Below are 22,498 nucleotides of genomic sequence, written 5' to 3' on the forward strand. Positions count from 1 at the left end.
GAATTTCAGCCCAAAAATGTGCAAGATCACTCCAGAATGAAAATCAGGTGATAGTGACCTACATTTGGTATAGCGTTGTATTACTCCTGAGGATACATGCCCATATCAAGTTTCAAGCAACAGTGTCCCAGATAATGACATTCTGGTAACATGGTCTGCTCCTCTCACTTGTGATTTTATCAGGAGAGTGTGGAAGCTTGAAATATCTGCCTGCATGAGAACTTCATTGTCTGGGACACTGTCACAACATTTATCCCCAGGTAGCCCATATGAAAATGTTTCAGCTTCTTAACACTTTACCTCAACGAGTGTATGGCTTTGTAGGCAGTTGATATACGTGTACCAAAGTTAAAAAGTGCAGTGCACTATAAATATACTGCTCTGGTGGCCTAGTGGTTAGAGCATCCACCATGGATGCAGGAGGCCACGGGTTCAAACCCCAGCTGAGTCAAACCAAAAACTTAATAAAAATGGTACTAACAGCTGCCGCACTAGGCGCTCAGCATTAAGATGTAAGTGTTAGGACTGGTCGGCCTGGTGTCAGGATAATGTGACTGGGTAGGACATCATTCTACATGTCTGTGGCATGGTGCCCCAGTGCTCGACATCACTATAAACTGCCACACTGCAGACATCGTAGCAACATGACTCAAAAATTGTTAAAGCTACATTAAAAAATCCAAAGCACACACACACACACTATAAAAAGAACACCTGTTACCTATCTGACTCCATATGTATAGGTCTGCCAGTTAACTGCTACAGCAGTTTTGTACATGTTATGTTCAGCATAAATTTTAACCATTTTACATTTTTGGTATACATTTATTATGTATAGAAAGATTTAAGAGTAAAATCTGATCATTATACTTGTATAATTATTTCTCAAGGAAGATTTTTTATATGCTTTAAAATGTTGAGAGAACTCATTCACTGTAAAGCCAATGAAGCCATGTGACCAACCGTAGTTACCATTTCTCATCAAAATTTAGCAGTTCTTTGCCTACATCTACATCACTAAATCACCTGAATTTGACAAATTATAAAAACTCATTGATGCCTACGTCACCATCAGAGCCTTTACCTATGTTATTGGGGCTCATTCTAATTGTGCAAACTCCAGAAAGTACTGAACAAAATCTGCAGCCTCCAATTTGGAGAGTGGAAAATCTGACCCAGTTATTTTAAATAGCAGATTTAATGAACAGGGACCATGTGATCTGACATAATGGTCATTCACAAAAATGAATGTAGTATCTAATAGGGGGATTTCACCAAAGGTGGCGCTATGAAAACAAGCTCAAAATGGCTAATGTTTACAGCAGTGTAGAGGCATCAAAACTCACTTCCATGCAAATCTGGTAGAAGCGTCCAAAGGTGCTTATGTGATGAAAAGGTTAACATGACATATGTACACTGTCTAGGCTGCCCAAGCATATAGCTGGGACAGCAACATAATGACTTTCTAGACCTTAAGTTTTGCTTGTAGACTGATGCCTCTGCACTCCCATATATTTGCACATAGTCGACCAAAAGCCAGTAATTCTGGGTTGGCTTCATCATTGATGCAAATGACAGGGTTTGGCTTTTGACTGAAGATTTTCCTTTTGCATCACTTCTGTCATCTTGACGCTGATTGTCAAGCCAAAACTGTCACAAGATGAAGAGTCCATAATCTGGTGCATTTAATCCCAGATTTGGCTATCACTGAAGAGTCAGCAATTAGAGATCACCAACAGTTGCTACCTGTAACTTCGTCTTTGTATGTAGCCTCCTCAGATTGAAGAGCTTGCGGTCAGACCTATATCTAATGTCCTCCCACCCATCCACCCCACACACGTGTTGGGTTTAATGTCATGTCAGCATAATAATGGCTATTTAGGACTCATTAATGTAAAGTTTTAAACATGTAAAGATAAAGAGCTGCAAAATAACTGAATATGGAATATCGAATAATAAAATTAAAAATCCTATGAATTTTAAAAAAAAAACAATCAGATACAGTAAATGCCCTGACATTAGTATATCTATTCATTATGGGACATTGTATAATATCTGATAATACAGTCATTCATGGTCTGTACATTATGATGGATTGTATAACGTTTGATAATACAGTCATTCATGGTCTGTACATTATGATGGATTGTATAAGGTTTGATAATACAGTAATTCATGGTCTGTACATTATGATAGATTGTATAACGTTTGATAATAGTCATTCATGGTCTGTACATTATGATAGATTGTATAACATTTGATAATACAGTCATTCATGGTCTGTACATTATGACGGATTGTATAACATTTGATAACAGTCATTCATGGTCTGTACATTATGATAGATTGTATAACGTTTGATAATACAGTCATTCATGGCCTGTACATTATGATGGATTGTATAACATTTGATAACAGTCATTCATGGTCTGTACATTATGATGGATTGTATAACATTTGATAATACGGTCATTCATGGTCTGTACATTATGATGGATTGTACAACGTTTGATAATACAGTCATTCATGGCCTGTACATTATGATGGATTGTACAACGTTTGATAATACAGTCATTCATGGTCTGTACATTATGATGGATTGTATAACGTTTGATAATACAGACATTCATGGCCTGTACATTATGATGGATTGTATAACGTTTGATAATACAGTCATTCATGGTCTGTACATTATGATGGATTGTATAACATTTGATAATACAGTCATTCATGGCCTGTACATTATGAAGGATTGTATAACATTTGATAATACAGTCATTCATGGTCTGTACATTATGATAGATTGTATAACGTTTGATAATACAGACATTCATGGTCTGTACATTAAGATGGATTGTATAACGTTTGATAATACAGACATTCATGGCCTGTACATTATGATGGATTGTACAACGTTTGATAATACGGTCATTCATGGTCTGTACATTATGATGGATTGTATAACGTTTGATAATACAGACATTCATGGCCTGTACATTATGATGGATTGTATAACATTTGATAATACAGTCATTCATGGTCTGTACATTATGATGGATTGTATAACGTTTGATAATACAGTCATTCATGGTCTGTACATTATGATGGATTGTATAACATTTGATAATACAGTCATTCATGGTGTGTACAGTATGTTGGATGGTTTCTTGAATAAATACATGACAGCTTTTCAAGGACATATATGCCTAAAATGGTGCAAACTGTGACATTTATTTTTCTCAAATTTTTATGCTGTCATGTTCCTCAGATATTTCCTGATTTCACTGGCTTGCACCAAACATTAGTAAGGGCATTTAATATATGCTTTGGGAAGTAAAGAAAGACAGAATTTTAATTTATTGCAAGCCCATACTTTTCACATGGTTTTATCATTACTGGAGAAGACAAAATTATATGTACTCAAGCGGCCTCTGGTTAAGATAAAATACCAATGTCATGAAATAATTTGATTACTATGAATGCCTACATCTTGTAATAAAACAGCACTGTGAACAGCACCTTATATGATCACCCACCACAGATAAACCAAAATTATGTGCTTGCAAAAATAACCCACTTTTCATTTCAGTCAGTGACCCAGATCTTTGATCATTTGACCCCAAAGTCAATAGGTGTCATCCACAGTGTTTGGTAACTGTAGATGGTGGAAAATTTGAGTTATTGTGGAGAAACGAAATTGGAGGTACAGATGGACAGACATAATAACATATGATTTGCAAGACAGATATTATAACATATATAATACACTAGACATACACTGTAACATATATAACACACTAGACAGACACTGTAACATACGTAATACACTAGACAGACACTGTAACATACATAATACACTAGTCATACACTGTAACATATATAACACACTAGACAGACACTGTAACATACATAATACACTAGACAGACACTGTAACATACATAATACACTAGTCATACACTGTAACATATATAACACACCAGACAGACACTGTAACATATATAATACACTAGACATACAATGTAACATACATAATACACTAGACAGACACTGTAACATACATAACACACTAGACAGACACTGTAACATACATAACACACTAGACAGACACTGTAACATACATAATACACTAGACAGACACTGTAACATACATAACACACTAGACAGACACTGTAACATACATAATACACTAGACAGACACTGTAACATACATAATACACTAGACAGACACTGTAACATACATAATACACTAGACAGACACTGTAACATACATATTTTGCTGGACAAACATTATAAAATACATAACATGTTAGACATTATAACTCATATGCTAGACAGACATAATATGCTGCACAGACATTATGACATATATTATGACATATATAATACACTCTGCATTATGCTGAGTTTATTAAAAAAAATTCCTATATAAATGCAAGTTTCAAATCTAGCCGACAACAAAGTTTCTTTTGACTAAAGTAAATACTGGTCATTGTAAAATGCAGGTCACTATTTGTGACCAAAGCTAAGAAAAGATTCTAGTAGGGGATACAATTCTTTGCATTTTGTAAATCTTCTATTCCTTACAATTGGGTTCAACAATAATTAAGTTGAATACCTTTCTTGAATCATCAAATAACTTACCTGAATATCTGGGGACTCCAGGAGAACATTACGGAGATCATCATAGTACTGTGATGCAAAAACTTGCTCTGCAGTGTATGAAATCTTCAATCTCATTGACCCTACATTTTCATGTGGCTGTCTCATGTCATTCTTTGCTCTCAGAAAATACCTAAAATAATTATAAAACCTAATTATAGTTCATTTTGTGGAACCATTCTAATGTATCCAGACATTTTTTTTTAATGGCATTTAGTGTGCAATCAAAGTATTGAGAGTACTGATACTCCAGTTGATATAAAATTAAACAGGATCGGTGACTGAAATAGCGAAGCAATGATTATCATTTCCCCACTATTTATTTGAATGGTCATATAAAGCAAATACCAATATCTCCCTCAGTAATCTAAATTGAATATATTTCCAACATTTTCTTTTTTATCTCTCAGCAGGCAATTTATTATAACATTAAATTTTTAAAGAAAATAATTAGCAACAGACCCTTTTCACAATCATCAACAGAGTTGTCTCCCATGTCCAAGTGACTTAGGATGCATCTAAGGGTGTACAATTCCAAAAGTTAATGTCTAGTATGTAGTCTATGCTGTTGATTCTTTTTATCCCCAATTAGTTTTAACCCAGTAATTACTTGCAGTTTATTTCATATAAGAAGCATTTATTACACATTCCTGTGATACTTCTGATGAGTGTTTTATGCTCCAGCTGAGACTGTATTTTTCTTATTCTATTTTTTTTTAGAGACATATGTAAACTATGACAATGAATTATATCACTACACGATAGAAATGGAAACTCTATCTCTCTATGTATGTATGTATGTATGTATATATATATATATATATATATATATATATATATATATATATATATATATATATATATATATATATATATATATATAAAATCAGAATGCACAAAAATCATGCATGAATTTTTCAAGACCTGTCATTATGTTTTCATTGAATCCCTGCCATATTTAGGAAAAATTTCATCAATTTCGTCATATGGTGGGTGAACCTTCCAGTGACATAATCAACCATTGTTTGTTGTCTCCTGACAAAAACCACCTGATCTGATGCAGAGAATGATGGTCTTTTCTGCTGGGCATACTATATACCATGATTTTCAAATAAAATAGTTCAAGTTACCATAACCATTAAATCAACATTAACTTTGGAATTGTTTAAAAATAAGCCCTGTCCCAAGAACATTACTTATGCACATAACATACTTCAAAATGGGGTACCAAATGATTTCATAAATAATGAAGGCCTCAAACAAATAAAAGATCATCTCAGAATACTCAGATATAGATTCTGTTTTACTGGCTGAATGCAAGCATGTCCTATGTTCATCTTAAAATAATTTCTGAAAAGGGCCATGATACAAGTGCATAAGCATGCTGTGTATGTATGCAGTGTCAGAAAGAAAATCTAGAAATTTCATTAAGTTGATATGCTAACATTCAGGTCAAGCATTTGTGAAACAAGTTCAAATAGTCAGTATTAAATTAAATTTTCAAATACTAGTTTTTTTTTATTATTCTTTCTATCATTTTTTGGATTACTAGTATTTGAATACTTTATGCTTCTTCTACTTTCTTCTCTCTTTCCTAAGTTATCTCACACATCGAGTTAAGTCAGTGAGTGGAAATTACAACTACTGGATACCTTATTACTATGTGTGCATTGGAACAATACAAAATGCTTTAAAATTCTTTTTTCAAGAGGCTAAAATAAGACAAACATATGTCTACCACTCTCTTAAGTCACTATATTCTTATGATCAGCCTATGAAAGTGAGGTGAATTTACAAAAGGGTGATATATTTCATCATATTACCAAAAATAACATCTTTCAATTTGTTGTTTTGTTACTCATTAACACATTAACCCCTAGCGACGACTTTACGGGGCAAGAGGTAGTAGCCTACAGCCAAGCTCTGTAGCGTCATGGTCATGCATGATACACTAAAGTGGGTGGTATTATAGAAAGGTAGACAGATGTAGCTCTACAATGATACCAAATAATCTGGAATATCTAGTTGCACTACAAAATACAAATAGAAAAACCTCATTTTTTGGACCCGACTTTTTTTTAATGCAAAATTCGCCCATGGTCGGAATCCCAGTTTGTGTCAGGATTTTAGACTTTTTGGTCTCAGATCTAAGGCAAACCGGTATGAACTGCAAACAGACAGATGAGCCTTTGCAAAAAGCAGGATAAGATGGGCATCTGAAATAAAGAGTGGTCTCCATACGAAAATAATGGCTCCGTTTAGCAAAAAAAAAAAAAAAAAAAAAAAACAAGTCCAACTTTTACCCTTCTGCTCATGTGCGAGTCAAATAGCCAAAGAAAAATGATGTTTCTAACACAACTAGGCAGTATGTTATTGAAAGATGACTGGGGATTTGGTGTTTTCGAGTCTATTCAGAAATACCTTTCAAAATGTGTTTCCTACTCGATTTTCAGGCAAAAATTGCAAAAACCTCCAGGGGTTAATGTGTTAAAATAGCACACTTTTTGTACCATATGATGAAACATATTTGGTATTAACGGAAAAGAAAATATCCTATATATATTTCTTGCATATATTAAATAAATGTTCATGTACAATCATTGTGTGAATAGCTTTTTTTCATTATCAGATTATTAGTGGACTTTAATATTATTATAAAATATATACCTTAAAAAGTGACACAAATATAGCATATTCTACTGTAATCATATACACGGAAACACCAATAATCCAAACATCACTGCTTCCAAACCCCTTCATCTGGGAATTAGGATAAACAAATTTATTCAGGTACAGATTGAGTAAGTCTATTACAAACGTTCTGTATGGATAACAGAGTAGATGAACAATGAAAAATTGAATAATATATATTTTAAGGTATTGTTTTCTGTTCAAACACACCTTTACATTTTTCTGAAGAATATCTTTAAAAACAGGAACAAGTTAATCCATATAGTTGATCAAGTGAGCTGTAAGGTTCATTAGTCATCACTGTCAAGTGAGCAGTAAGGCTCATTAGTCATCACTGTCAAGTGAGCAGTAAGGCTCATTAGTCATCACTGTCAAGTGAGCAGTAAGGCTCATTAGTCATCACTGTTAAGTGGGCAGTAAGGTTCATTAGTCATCACTGTCAAGTAAGCAGTAAGGTTCATTAGTCATCACTGTCAAGTGAGCAGTAAGGTTCATTAGTCATCACTGTCAAGTGAACAGTAAGGCTCATTAGTCATCACTGTCAAGTGAGCAGTAAGGCTCATTAGTCATCACTGTCAAGTGAGCAGTAAGGTTCATTAGTCATCACTGACTTAAAGAAACAGATATACCTTTAATAATCTCATATTCAATTAACAAGCTTTGCATTATCTTAGATTATCAGGAATTGTGAAATTCATTGGAAGAACTATATTGTAAGAAAACCAATAATTTTTCCTAAATATTTTCATACAGTGTAATAATGTGACATGCTTATGTACAAATATTTCAATTACTAGCATGGTTCCAATTAAGCTTAAGGTTTGGGATAGATCAGAAAAACAAAAACAGCACACTGGTACATAAGCCCACAATTATCAGCTGAATGAGACACACTGGTACATAAGCCCACAAGTATCAGCTGAATGAGACAACCTGGTACATAAGCCCACAAGTATCAGCTGAATGAGACACACTGGTACATAAGCCCACAAGTATCAGCTGAATGAGACAAACTGGTACATAAGCCCACAAGTATCAGCTGAATGAGACAACCTGGTACATAAGCCCACAAGTATCAGCTGAATGAGACACTGGTACATAAGCCCACAAGTATCAGCTGAATGAGACACACTGGTACATAAGCCCACAAGTATCAGCTGAATGAGACAACCTGTAGTTATACTGAAAATAAACAATCCTAATAAAACTAGACTTTCTCCTTTTCTCCCTAAAATTAAATATACTTTAAATAATATTAAATATACAATTCCTTGCAGAGGAAAAAAATCATCTTTCATTATTATCAACTTCAATTCCCTATCAATATAATTAAACAATCACGACACACTTGTCTCATTTCACCTATAAAAATTTACCATATAACAGAAACGTTTCATGTTGATGCTGCTCATGACAGACAAAAAGGCACCTATGTCTCACTATGCTTACTCTGGTGAGACAAAAAGGTACCCATCTCGCCATGCTTGCATGGGTGAAAAAAGCACTCTTCTCAGAATGCTTACACAGGTGAGACAAAAAAGGTACCTGTCTCACCATGCTTATGTGGGTGAGACAAAAAGGTCTCACCATGATTGTACAGGCAGGACAAAAGTAACTATACCTGACCATGTTTGCACATGATAGACAAGAGAAGGTACCTATGTCACACCTTGCTTATAAATGGTAGACCATTGGTAAAATGGTAGACCATTGATAACTATGTCTTTCCATGCTTAAAGAAGTGGCAGGAAAAAAGTAGTATCACTATGCTTACACAAAGGTGAGACTACAAAACATAATTATGTCTCACAATGCTTCCACAGGAGGGACAAAAAATGTACCTATGTCCCTCCATTCATATGAAAATGAGACAAAAATATGTAGAAAAAGTGTGCCATATGCCCTTCCAATATTCTGATCTAAAACATAACATTTCTGATGAGACGATTATCTTTCTTAATAATGTGTTACATGTCATGAAACTGAAATAAATGTAAACATGAAGTATAAAAAAAAGTAATTACCATGCATTTTGAACACCACTTGTGTTCAGATCTCGCAGAGAAATTTTAATTTCCCCCAAGAATACCCCAGGAAATATGCTGCCTAACACCTCTCTGGCCATCCGTGACTCATCATGCCAGACTGAAATACTGAAGAGGAAAACAAGCAGTCATGAGATAACAACATAAAAACATGAAAATAGGAAAAAATAGTAGGGTTCCAACCATGCCCATGAAATTTCAAGGTTGTGACAAAATTTCCCCTTACCATAAATTAGCTGAAAGTTACCAATGGTACTGAATTACATTTCCTGAAGGGATTTGGATGATATGTAACTATAAGGTATCTTCCTGCATTTTCAATCTAATTATTTTTCTTTCGTTATATGATTCTGATCTTTATTAATTTCTATATGTAACAAAAGATCTGTACATGAGTATGTGTATCCAACTGCATAGAGGGAATAATTTCACAATGTGCTTTAACACTTAATTTTTTTTCATATAAAACATAACCATATTAAAAATACACTGAACTATAGAAAGCATTGTGATGTAGTATATTTAAATATAAAAAATGTTTTTAAAATAATTACCCACATCATGAGTGTTTATATATATGAGCATAGACCTTGCTCACATTGCCCCAGCCAGGGGCAGAATTGATGCAAGAAAAAAGGGTAATATCTACTTATATTTTATTTCAAACACAGTGCAACTTCTCTCAAGCTGCCGCTATCTAAACCGATAAATTCTGGCTATGTTAAGAATGTGGTTGCCAGGGTGATGTAAAATCTATAGATAAAATGAAGCGGAAAGAAATCAAAATATGACATTATGAGAAACATTCATTTAAGGAAGCTTTCTGAATGTGCTATGCTGTCTTTTTTGCATACTAGGAAAAGAAATTGATGTAAATAAAAGCCATTTCAAACTGCATTCATGCCTGCAGTTGCTATTATGTCACGATGAAATCATTTAGAGTCTGTCAAAACTAGATGAATTCTTTCATATTTGTCCATCAGAAGTTGCAAAAATAACATTAAAAATTAAAAACACTGGCATTTCATTAGCTTTTATAAAAACATCATAGGATGTTAAATTAAAATTCTAGTTTGATAATCAGGATCTACTTCCTGAAAAAGGAGCCAGATGTTTATCTCACAGATTATGAAAATTACACTATGATTACTCTCTGAAACTCAATCTGTGAGTCAAGTACATTCAACACTAATTGTAAAACAAGAGTCCCTTGATGGGACTGATGCTTTACAAGCCAAAAAGAAGTTCAATGAATAAAAAGACTTCTCTATTTAACTGCTGATGACTGATATCATTTCTGTTATTCCTGAGAAACTCCAACATACCAAATTTGGTAACAAAAATATTTCCTTACATGTCTGAGTAGACATGTTTCCAACATATCTGTAAGAGTAAATGAACTTTTTATTGTCATGGCCACTGACCTTGAACATGATATCATGATTAGAAAATCATTTAATCTCATTTACCCATGTGCTAGTTTGGTTAAATCCATCATTAATATTTTAATGAGAAAGAAAGTGGTATCATACATCATATATTTACACAAACTAAATAAGTAAAAATACATTAGAACTTGTTTGTGTTATCATGCTCACAAGCCTATATAGCTAAAAATCTGAGCCAAGACATTTTACCTTAAAATCAATGTCAAAGTGCCAACTATCAATTTGTTCTTTGGAATGCAGCGAAAAACATCTGAAAAAATTTCACTTGTATATAAAAACATCATGTGTACATAAGCTCCATGAAGTACAAAACGCAAGCAATGATCTTCGATTTGACTCCAAGGTCAATTAAGTCTGGTTTTCAAACCTCTTTGACAGATGTGATGGTATGTTCATTCAGAAACAAAAAACAAGAAGTGTTCTGTGAAAACCCCATATCTGTGCCATTATTCATGCAAATAGTGATAACAAAAGTTTCAAGATGGCTATTACTTATCAGCACCATGTTCAAGATGGCTATCACTTATCAGCATCATGTTCAAGATGGCTATTACTTATCAGCACCATGTTCAAGATGGCTATCACTTATCAGCACCATGTTCAAGATGGCTATTTCTTATCAGCACCATGTTCAAGATGGCTATCACTTATCAGCACCATGTTCAAGATGCTATTACTTATCAGCACCATGTTCAAGATGGCTATCACTTATCAGCACCATGTTCAAGATGCTATTACTTATCAGCACCATGTTCAAGATGGCTATTACTTATCAGCACCATGTTCAAGATGGCTATTACTTATCAGCACCATGTTCAAGATGGCTATCACTTATCAGCACCATGTTCAAGATGCTATTACTTATCAGCACCATGTTCAAGATGCTATTACTTATCAGCACCATGTTCAAGATGGCTATTACTTATCAGCACCATGTTCAAGATGGCTATTACTTATCAGCACCATGTTCAAGATGGCTATCACTTATCAGCACCATGTTCAAGATGGCTATCACTTATCAGCACCATGTTCAAGATGCTATTACTTATCAGCACCATGTTCAAGATGGCTATTACTTATCAGCACCAGGTTCAAGATGGCTATCACTTATCAGCACCATGTTCAAGATGGCTATTACTTATCAGCACCATGTTCAAGATGCTATTACTTATCAGCACCATGTTCAAGATGGCTATTACTTATCAGCACCATGTTCAAGATGGCTATCACTTATCAGCACCATGTTCAAGATGGCTATTACTTATCAGCACCATGTTCAAGATGGCTATTACTTATCAGCACCATGTTCAAGATGGCTATCACTTATCAGCACCATGTTCAAGATGCTATTACTTATCAGCACCATGTTCAAGATGGCTATTACTTATCAGCACCATGTTCAAGATGGCTATCACTTATCAGCACCATGTTCAAGATGCTATTACTTATCAGCACCATGTTCAAGATGGCTATCACTTATCAGCACCATGTTCAAGATGGCTATCACTTATCAGCACCATGTTCAAGATGCTATTACTTATCAGCACCATGTTCAAGATGGCTATTACTTATCAGCACCATGTTCATGATGGCTATCACTTATCAGCACCATGTTCAAGATGGCTATCACTTATCATCACCATGTTCAAGATGCTATTACTTATCAGCACCATGTTCAAGATGGCTATTACTTATCAGCACCAGGTTCAAGATGGCTATCACTTATCAGCACCATGTTCAAGATGGCTATCACTTATCAGCACCATGTTCAAGATGCTATTACTTATCAGCACCATGTTCAAGATGGCTATCACTTATCAGCACCATGTTCAAGATGGCTATTACTTATCAGCACCATGTTCAAGATGGCTATCACTTATCAGCACCATGTTCAAGATGCTATTACTTATCAGCACCATGTTCAAGATGGCTATTACTTATCAGCACCATGTTCAAGATGGCTATCACTTATCAGCACCATGTTCAAGATGGCTATTACTTATCAGCACCATGTTCAAGATGGCTACTACTTATCAGCACCAGGTTTATTCAGGACCAACAAGACATCCTAAGAAGTCTTTTAATTAAAACCCCATGTCATAAGGGCTGTCACAAAGGACAGGCAATAGCTGGACAAGCTCATCCCCATCCCGGGGGGGGGGGGGGGGGCAAGAGAAGGACCATTTCATGGATCTTGTTCTTTTATTCTGTATTTTACTTAAATAAATGTAAAGCTTCTTCATTAATATACTAACATTTAATAATTATTCTCATGATGATTAATACATTTAAAAAATAAACAGTTTGCATGTTTTTTTTCCCCAGACATCGTTTCACCTATCACAAACTTGCGACATCCATGTATGTCGATATGACCATCCACTCAGAAGCAATAAGACTTTCAAGCTGGCTACCAGAGTGGCATTATTTCATGTTCAAGATTCATCCTTTTCATTTAGACCACCTGATCATAAAAAGTCTTTCAATGAAAACCCTGTGTCAATAAGACCATCCAATAAAAAATGTAGCAATGACAAGATTTTCACAATGGACACTGCAGTAAATATTTTGGATGTCAAGTCATCATTGTTTTCATTTAGGACCAAACAGACATCAAAAGAAGTCTTTAGCCAAAACCTCATGTCAAACTACAGTGCTACAAGAGGTCTTCTGGTGAAAACTCAATGCTGATATAAGTTTCCCTTCAAGAGGAGTAGCAATACAAGAATTTCAAGACATAGGAAGTCAGATTAGTGTTATTTTCATGTAGGACCAACTAAACATCAAAAGAAGTCTTCTTTTCTATGTTTATGTGCCGATTAGCTTAACTTTTAATAGGCTGCTGTCCCTTTCGCTTCAGTATGTATTCATCTATTGGACCACAATTCTAGAAAAAACTATTAAGCAGACATTACGCATGAAAAAAATTGGTAGCTTAAAACATTTTATGAACTCCCATGAAGTTAGTCTGGTTCCCTGACCCAGCTCTACTGAATCTAATGTGAAATTCCTCATCATGATGCAAACTCAGACAAACAAATAACTGGCAACCATGGCAACTGTATTACTTTTACGTATTATTACTGAAAGTCATAATTTAAGTATGGTCAAATTATAAGGGTTGCTAGGTATATCTGATGCTGTTTTATTCCAAATATGACGTGAAATAGGAATGAGATCATTGTTAACTGATGAAAAGTACTTGCATCAAAAACATGTTACTACCCCTCCTCAGGAATATTATCTATGGGAAGAATGGCACAGAGAGAATGGGAAGTATGTGATCTTATTTCAAATATAAAGTGAACCTGGTGAGGGTTATGTCCATGCACATACAAACACAGACAGACACAATAACAGAAAAAATGATCAATGAACTGTCTAAACATTAGAGCATAAAAAGAAACCAAAATAGTTACATATTGTCACATAAGCCGCCAAATTACAAACAACAAGTTTTGAAACTAATGGACGTCTGTTAGTCCGCAACTAATAGTTTTCCTCATGTACTAATAAATATGTGCCAACACAAGTCTGCCTGACTAATAAAAAATGAATGCATGTAATTATTTAATGTTTGCTTTTCTGGTATTTTTTAATGAACTCCATAACAGAAATGAAGACAAATAACTTGCTATTTTTTTTTATGAACTTGTTGTAGCTCTCGTATGTAAATCCAGATCATCTAGGCACTTTATATTAAGCATTACAAATAGTGTGCAAAGCGTTATTGTCGCACTGACCAGGATCATAGTTAAACAAAGAAAGCAAAGAGAACAATGTGGCAATTTGTACAAGGTGTGGAAAATCCGGCCAAAAGGCTGAAGACTGACAATAATGAGGACAAAAGGGAATGCGACAAACAGTATGATAAAGAAAATAGGAACCAAACTTTTCTAGAGAAGTGGAAATGCGGTCGGCCATGGCTTAACCTTAACCCCGAAGCAAATACCATGTTTTTCAAAGTCTGCAGCGAGCATTCAAAAATGCAGAATGAAAAAAAAAGCTCATTTGTAGTTGGATGTTCCAATTTACGGTTGAAAACAGTAGTATATCATGAAACCAAATCACAAAAACATCAGAAATGCATGATCACGAGTCAAGAATTATCAAAACCCAAAGAACAGTCATGTGCAAGTAAAATCGTCATGACACAAAATGAAAAATTTGATGGAATAATGTCAGTTTTGTTTAAGAATGTACATGCCCTAGTAAAAATGAGAGCATACGTGGATGATCTGACTGTATGCCAAAAAGGGAACTGATGTTGGTCAAACATATGTCAATGACAAAGAGGCAAGAGTGTTTTCAGAATTTATTGCACAGTGTGCAAGAAATAAGCTTGAACAAAAGATCAAATCAGCACCATTTATTAGTATTATCACCGATGGTTCCAGTGATAAAGGATTCCATGAACAAGAAGTTGTGTATGTGAGAACTGCCATAGGTGGGCAAATATGCACTTTATTTTTGGGTAAGGCAGAAGTTTCACGAGCTAATGCTGATGGGATTTTAGGAGCTATTGATTATGAATCTGCATCAATTGCAATCCCTGATTCCAAAAGTAAACTTGTTGGATTTGGTTCTGATGGAGCTGCTGTCAATACTGGAAAAAAAAACCAATGGTGTTATTGCTAATTTAGAGAACCGCAGAAATGTCTTGTAGGAATACATGATGCTCATCATTTGGAATTGGCTTACAAAGCTGACATTGAAAAAAAGCCTATCCATGCAAAAGTTGAGGAGCTGTTAACAGGACTTTACTATTTATATCGGAATAGCCCTTTAAATAGAAGTGATTTGTTAGGTGCATGTGAGGTGCTTGGAATCACCAAGATAGTCCCTACTCGTGTTGGTAGAACTAGATGGTTGGCATCTTGGCAGAGGGCTTTGGACAATTTGTGGAAATCATATCCAGCAACAGTCAGCCACCTCCAGACTAAAACTGATCAGCCTTCACCTAGAAGACCAGAAGCTACTGGGAAAGCAGCTGGCTATCTGAAAATGTTGCTAGATCTGCATCTTGTTAATTATGCCCATTTCTTGACAGATGTCCTAAATTTACTAAATTGTCATTGTTTCTTCAAAATGAGTCTTGTTTGGTGTCTGAAGTGTACCTGAGAGTTCTTGGAACAGTTGGTGTCTTGAAACAGTTGAAATTAAGAGATGGACCTAGGTTAAAAAGTTTCTGCAGGATATTGGTAATGGACCTATAAAAGAATTTCATGGTTTTGTACTAAAAGAACAAAGTTCTCCAACATCAGGGCAGTTATCAGTTCATGCTAGAGAGGACATGATCAACAGTTTAGCAGAACACTTGGATGCCCGATTTGACAAACAGACACATGATGTATTGAAAGCCACACATTTTGCAGATTTTCATTCATGGCCAACAGACTCGAATCATATTGGATTTGGTGATGAGGATGTTACTACTCTGCTGGAACATTTTTCCCCAGTAATGACAATGGCAGGCTTCTATCCAGACCAGGTTGAAGAGGAATGGCAGCTCTTGAAAAGGTTAATTTATGCGTGTGGATGTCATCTAGAGAACTTACAATGATGTGATGTTAACAAGAGATTTCAGGGAGGTCATACTAACATTCATGCACTGGTGGATATTGTGTTGACACTTATAGCCTTATCTACAGATGCAGAGCGGGAATTCAGTGAATTGAAAATGACTAAGTCTGATTGGAGATGCAGATTGTTCAGCAGTGTATTGAATGACTTGACTCACTTTTTATGATCCAGTGCCAGCTATATATTTATGGAACTCTTGTAGGCCGAGAAAAGAAGACCACTGTATTTTGAGGACTATTCAGAATCCAATGGAGAAGATTATGATTTGGGACAAACTGATGGCAAATCAATATTTTATAATGTGTATAATCTTTATTGTTGTGTTACGTACATGTATTTTGAGGACAAATGAATTTTGCTGCAGACTAGTTTGTCTTTTGTTCTGTTAGTCCGCTTGACTAGTTAATAATAGTTTCGAACCCTGCACTACCATAATATCCCATACCATAAATTTACATCTTAAAAAATTTAGTATACCACAGCTCTCCAGAGAATATATCTTCGATGTAATAGTTGTTCCGATCATGGTTCTGTCCTTTGTTCTCCAACTGGAACAAATATATATATATTATAAATCAACACTAGTGATTGTATAATTTATCCTTTTCCTCTCAGAAGAAACAGAATGGATTTTGCTTTACTCATCTTTTTTGTGATGCCTCACTCTTCCTTATCATTATTTTAGCCGTACATTTCATATCTGATTTACAGTATTTTATTTGATACACCTGAGTGATTACCAGTACAGCTTTTCTGATTGATATAATTGATCCTACAAAGGGATGTAATCCATACTAAGGACTTGAATATAGAGTAAGCATGATAACTAAGAATAGCCATAATATTTGCAAAATTTTAGAATAGAGATGGACTACATGCAGGTCATCAATGATCTATTTTTACTTTTGCAACACTTTTTATTTTCTGGAGGTGTGTACCATTTTATCCAATCACAGAATAATTTAACTCCATACTGAAGTAAATGTGAACCATGTCTGTCAGTGAAATTGAAACCACATAAAACTTCAATTAGAAATACCAAAAATGAAAATGAGGATTGAACTTTGCATTCATGCATGCTGAAATATCATCAGTGACTGCAATTTCCCAATTAATCTGAATAGTGTACAGAAAAAAGAAATTACTGTGTCGATCTGGCTTCGTCTTATATTCCATACTGACATATATAAAGAATGGAAAATTTACAAAATCAGTAAATCTGACATATTCCATATTGACTTAAAGGCTAGAAAATATGGTAAATTGCACAGAATATGAATGGAGACAAATGTCAGCCATTTTTTCAATTTAAGTGAAATAACCTTACATATAATAAATATAGACTTGTTTTTACTTACATCAAAGAAGAATGTCTCATCAAAGTGAGGAGATATAGTTTTCTTTTTTACATTTGTTCGTCTAACCTCCTCTCTGTGCCTGCCTTGTCCATAGCTTAGTGTGACAACTGCATAGGGATTGCAAGCACCATTTGTCACCATTAGGTCGTTGCATTCGATAACCCTAAAGACAAAACCACTGATGCTGTTAAAGGATAATTTTCTAATGAGATTTTAAGAAACTGCTGAGATGAGAGAAAGGGGGCTGACAAGTCCGTTCTCAAAATATGAGAATGTGCTGAAATAAGAAAGTCAGATTGTACTGAGATAAGCATGTGAGACTGTATTAAAATGAGCACACAATAAATAATTACATGATTTACTATGGAAACTTCTGCATATAATCTACTCTTTTTCTCCAAAAGTTAAGTGACAGATCCCAACTTCAATTATTGGCAAGTCATGAAAGAAATTAATGTAGGAAAATGTATTAAATTACCTCTGGTGATTCACCAATACAAATTCCCATGCTTTCTATATATGAATTTCAATTGGTGGAACAAAATTTACAATGTTAAGAACATAATTGCAAGATAACTCTACAACTGAAATAAATGCTAAATCAGTTTTAGACCCACCCATTCCTTATGACACAAACCACACAACCCTTGGAGCTGCTAACCAAAAGTGATATAAAAAAAATCGTATCCGTTTTGTCCGTTCTTTATGCTAGCATATGCACCATATACACTTGCAGATAAGTTGATTCAAAGAGAAAACAACATAGACCTGATCTTCCATTGCATAATATGCTGGCATATCAGAGTCCTGATCTGCTTGTGCAGTATGTGGCAGTGGATCCGGGTCTATGCAGTTTGCAGTTGAATTCAACTTATAAGTGAATATAGATGGTATTACATGTACAATTTCTTGTACAAGATATGATCAATTCCAGAGTCTTATGAATTGGTCCAGAACTTTTTGATCTCTCACTCTGGCCCATAAGAGTGACACAACAAGAAGACATAAAACTGACAAAACAATGAGACATGAAACTGACAATGCAATGCAAAATAAGAGTGACATAACACTGAGACATAAGACTGACACAACAATGAGACCCTTCTTGCACCTTGTTGCTATGGGCAAAGTATGCTACAAACATTTGGTGGATAGGATTATTAAGTTCAGTTCTCAATGAAGGAGTAGGAAGAAAAAGTGCTATGGATAGACTGATGAATGGACAAACAGACATACAGACAGAGGGTCACGCTGATGATAACAATATATTTGAAACACTTTCCTAACATCTCCAAAGTTTACTAAAGTTAGTGTTCACTAAAAATTATGACTAACGCACCATCAAATGTATTCATAAAACTCATTTATGTCCTTCTTAATATAATGAGTTTGATCAAATTTATTAAAATAATAAAGCCTGCACAGTGTAACATATTCAACAAACTGGAGGCAAGAAATCTTCATTAATATACATGGAAATTCAATGATCATATTCTATCTTGATTGCCAAGTTTATATAGAAAGCGTGATTAAAATTTGATCTGAATATGGAATTTGCAGGAAACAAGCTCAGCCAATCAGGTGCCAGATCACCTTAATAATATGTATTGATATTGATCTCACTAATTATTAAACTTGTCTCAGATCTTAACTGTATATCAGGCTCACTTGCCTTTCAGCCAGGTTAGACAAAAATTACCTATTGTGATGACAGGTATAGCATTTCCTTCTTCATCCAATGTGAAAGATTGTCTTTCAGCTAGATAAGACAATAATTACTGACCCACAATATCAGGTATTGCATTTCCTTCTAAATCCAATGCATTTCCTTGAGTATGAGTGTCTACGAATATATAATTTCCCCCAAAACCACAAGATTTTATTCCCACAAATATAAATGAATGATAGTACGAGAATTTCTTAAAGTAAGAAATGTTATCAATGTATACCTTACCTGACAGTCATTCTATATGAGGCATAAGCAACATCAGGACTGGTGCTGAGGTATTCATCAAACCGAAATTCTAAATGCACTTTACCCTGGATGAAGACAAGCAAATTGTCAATAAGTGAGCAGCGATTAAAAAGCATTAAAAACAAACGGTACATTATTAAGATGATAACCATGTTCTTCATGGTCACTTGATGTATGAAAATACTGTTTTCACAACATACCTAAAGACATCAGTTACCCCTAAGTCACCTCATTGGTAAGATAAACTGAATTACCCCTAAGTTGTCTAAATGGTAAGATAAACTACACTGAAACTTTATTTTTTTTGCTTAGCTTCACAAGTCAGAGAATCATGATCAGACATCTAATCAAGCAAAACAGCTCCATCTGCTAGCGAACTGTGACCTGGAATGGTGCCAAGAAAATGTCCTAATGGGAAACAATGCTGAACTGATGTAGTAGAAACTTAATTACCCCCCCTTTACAGGCTATGAAATACACAGTAGTATGTAGCAAGTTTGTTTGTTACCAACAATTTAGAAAATGAAGAATTTCCAACGATACTTACCAACTGGTAAACAATTTTGAAAATGAAGAATTCCCAACGATACTTACCACCTGGTAAACAACTTTGCTACTTAAGTTACAAGTACGAATATAACTTTAGTACCTGCTACAACTTCAAGTTTAGTTATAACCCTATATTATTACCTGAACTTCGGACTGGACATCTACAGGAAGCAAAGAGAACCAATGTTCCTTGCCATGATACTTGTGTAGCTCCCGCTTCCTCAGTGAAACCTTCCCAAGGGCCTTAAATTTAGATATCAATATTGCATGATCATAAATCTTGCAAATTGTAGGCAACAACCAGTATAATGAAAAAACATTCGTTGTCATGGATACTTTACATATTGAAAATTACCTTGTTCCATTTTTATGTTGTTAATTGTAGCCAAACAAGTGACTAGTGTTACAAGTGATGGAGTCTAATACTAGGGTATGCCATAATAATCTAACCCCTTTAAAATACTGTTCAACGGGGGTCATATGAGTGACTCGTGTTATAAGAAAAGGATTATTTAAATGATCAAGTCATAATACACTGTTTTTCCTTTATAACACTGTTAATGTGCCTAAACAGGTGACATGTTATAAGTATTATAAGGAACCTTATACCAAGTGATTTCTTTTAAAGAATGTCAAAAATGTGTAACAAAATACAACATGATGTACAACTACATTATATTAAATTTGTTGTCATTTGCCACAAATATGTGATTTACATTTTTAACGTAGCTTTAACAATTTTAGTCATATATAGCAGTTTATTGTGATGTCTAACACTGGGGCATCATACTATGGACATGTGGCATTATGTTCCATCCAGTCAAATTATCCTGACACCAGGCTGACCAGTGATAACACTAACCTATGAGCACCAAGCAAGGCAGCTGCTAGTACCATTTTTATAAGTCTTTGGTATGACTCAGCCAGGGTTCTAACCTGCAACCTCCCACATCTGAGAGGTAAGCTCTAACCCTTAGGCCCACGGAGCAGTCCATTAGCCACAATTAAGTGAAATGTAAGAAATTAAGTAGACATGAAGAAAAAAAGAGGGGCAGCAGAAACTAATAGGTCCATTGTGAAAGACACTTTATCATACGGTGAGATGTTAAGGAAATATACAAAGGCATTCAGAGTTCTGTTGAATGGCAAATATTGGCTTTGCTATTGCAAAGCCAGTTTCTTTGATACATAATTGTTTATCAGACTGCAGATGAAGCTGGATTACAATAGGAATGATTAATGGAAACTTCACTGCACATTTTGTTCCTATAAATTCTCAAGTAAAAATGGCCACCTTAAACCAGAATCTCAGCCTAAGAGAATGTTTGATTTGGGGTTGTTAATGCATAGTAATGGCAGAAGTATCAAAAAATGGTCTAAAATCTAATTCAAGATACCAAATAATTAATTTTAATGGCCAAAATCACACATGACAATAATGAACGATACGATAATTATGAATAAATTCACCAGAGTTCACAAAAATGTTGTATGAAACTGTCTCAAACAACATTGTGACGAACTATACCAATGAAAATAAAAGATGGATGATTAGATGTATGTACAAGACTAAATGGATTCTATGGAGGACATCTTTACAGCATGATAGCTTCACAATTTGGTTACATCAAGGTACAATAGTAGCCACCAAGCAGGTAGAAGTGGCGGTAACCTGTATGAGTTGCTTCCCTTAGTAAATATAATGTATAGACCAGAGAGAGGTTGTTAGTCTTTCTGGGAGAGTGGATTCAGAGGTAACAGAGAAAACTATCCTAATGTAATGTTATCAGGTAATCTATCTGACTGAGAAACAGGACTCCACCAATCCATGAATTTTAGTACAAGAAAATTATCAGTTTTAACCATGAAAATGATACCAACAAATATATGTGAATTCCCATTATTTTGTGAACACCATAAAACAAAAATATATAATGCCAGACTGAGTCAAAAAACAAACATATGATACCAGACCAAGTCGTATGACACAAACATGACAACAGACTGAGCTTTAACACAAATATATAAAAGAATGATTTAAAATGCAACATACGATACCAGACTAGTCATAATACAAACATATCATTGTACTGAGTCTAAACACAAACATGACACTAGACTGTCTTAACAACACCATACAAAGTCAAAGCACAAACATAAGATACTAGACTGAGTCATATTAAACAAAG

At 34.7% G+C, this 22,498-nt stretch overlaps 1 protein-coding gene across 5 annotated transcripts in view; it reads right to left on the reverse strand.

The window, feature by feature from the left end:
* Nucleotides 1-22,498, reverse strand: part of LOC149800117 (ras GTPase-activating protein 3-like) — a 132,274-nt gene that overhangs the window by 79,444 nt on the left and 30,332 nt on the right. For all 5 annotated transcript variants that reach the window (XR_016421325.1, XR_016421324.1, XM_089959713.1 and 2 more), the window contains exons 4-9: nt 20,451-20,552; nt 19,740-19,825; nt 17,786-17,948; nt 16,905-16,975; nt 9,376-9,504; nt 4,643-4,793 (exon numbers count right to left, since the gene is read on the reverse strand). Coding sequence is in view for 3 of the 5 variants with exons in the window: in XM_089959713.1 (XP_089815839.1) it covers nt 4,643-4,793; nt 9,376-9,504; nt 16,905-16,975; nt 17,786-17,948; nt 19,740-19,825; nt 20,451-20,552 (702 nt within the window). In the remaining 2 variants the exon portion in view is untranslated. The remainder of the gene's footprint in view (nt 1-4,642; nt 4,794-9,375; nt 9,505-16,904; nt 16,976-17,785; nt 17,949-19,739; nt 19,826-20,450; nt 20,553-22,498) is intronic.

Source organism: Sinohyriopsis cumingii, chromosome 5 (assembly GCF_028554795.1).
Source record: "Sinohyriopsis cumingii isolate HCF-2022 chromosome 5, ASM2855479v2, whole genome shotgun sequence".
Lineage (NCBI taxonomy): Eukaryota > Metazoa > Mollusca > Bivalvia > Unionida > Unionidae > Sinohyriopsis > Sinohyriopsis cumingii.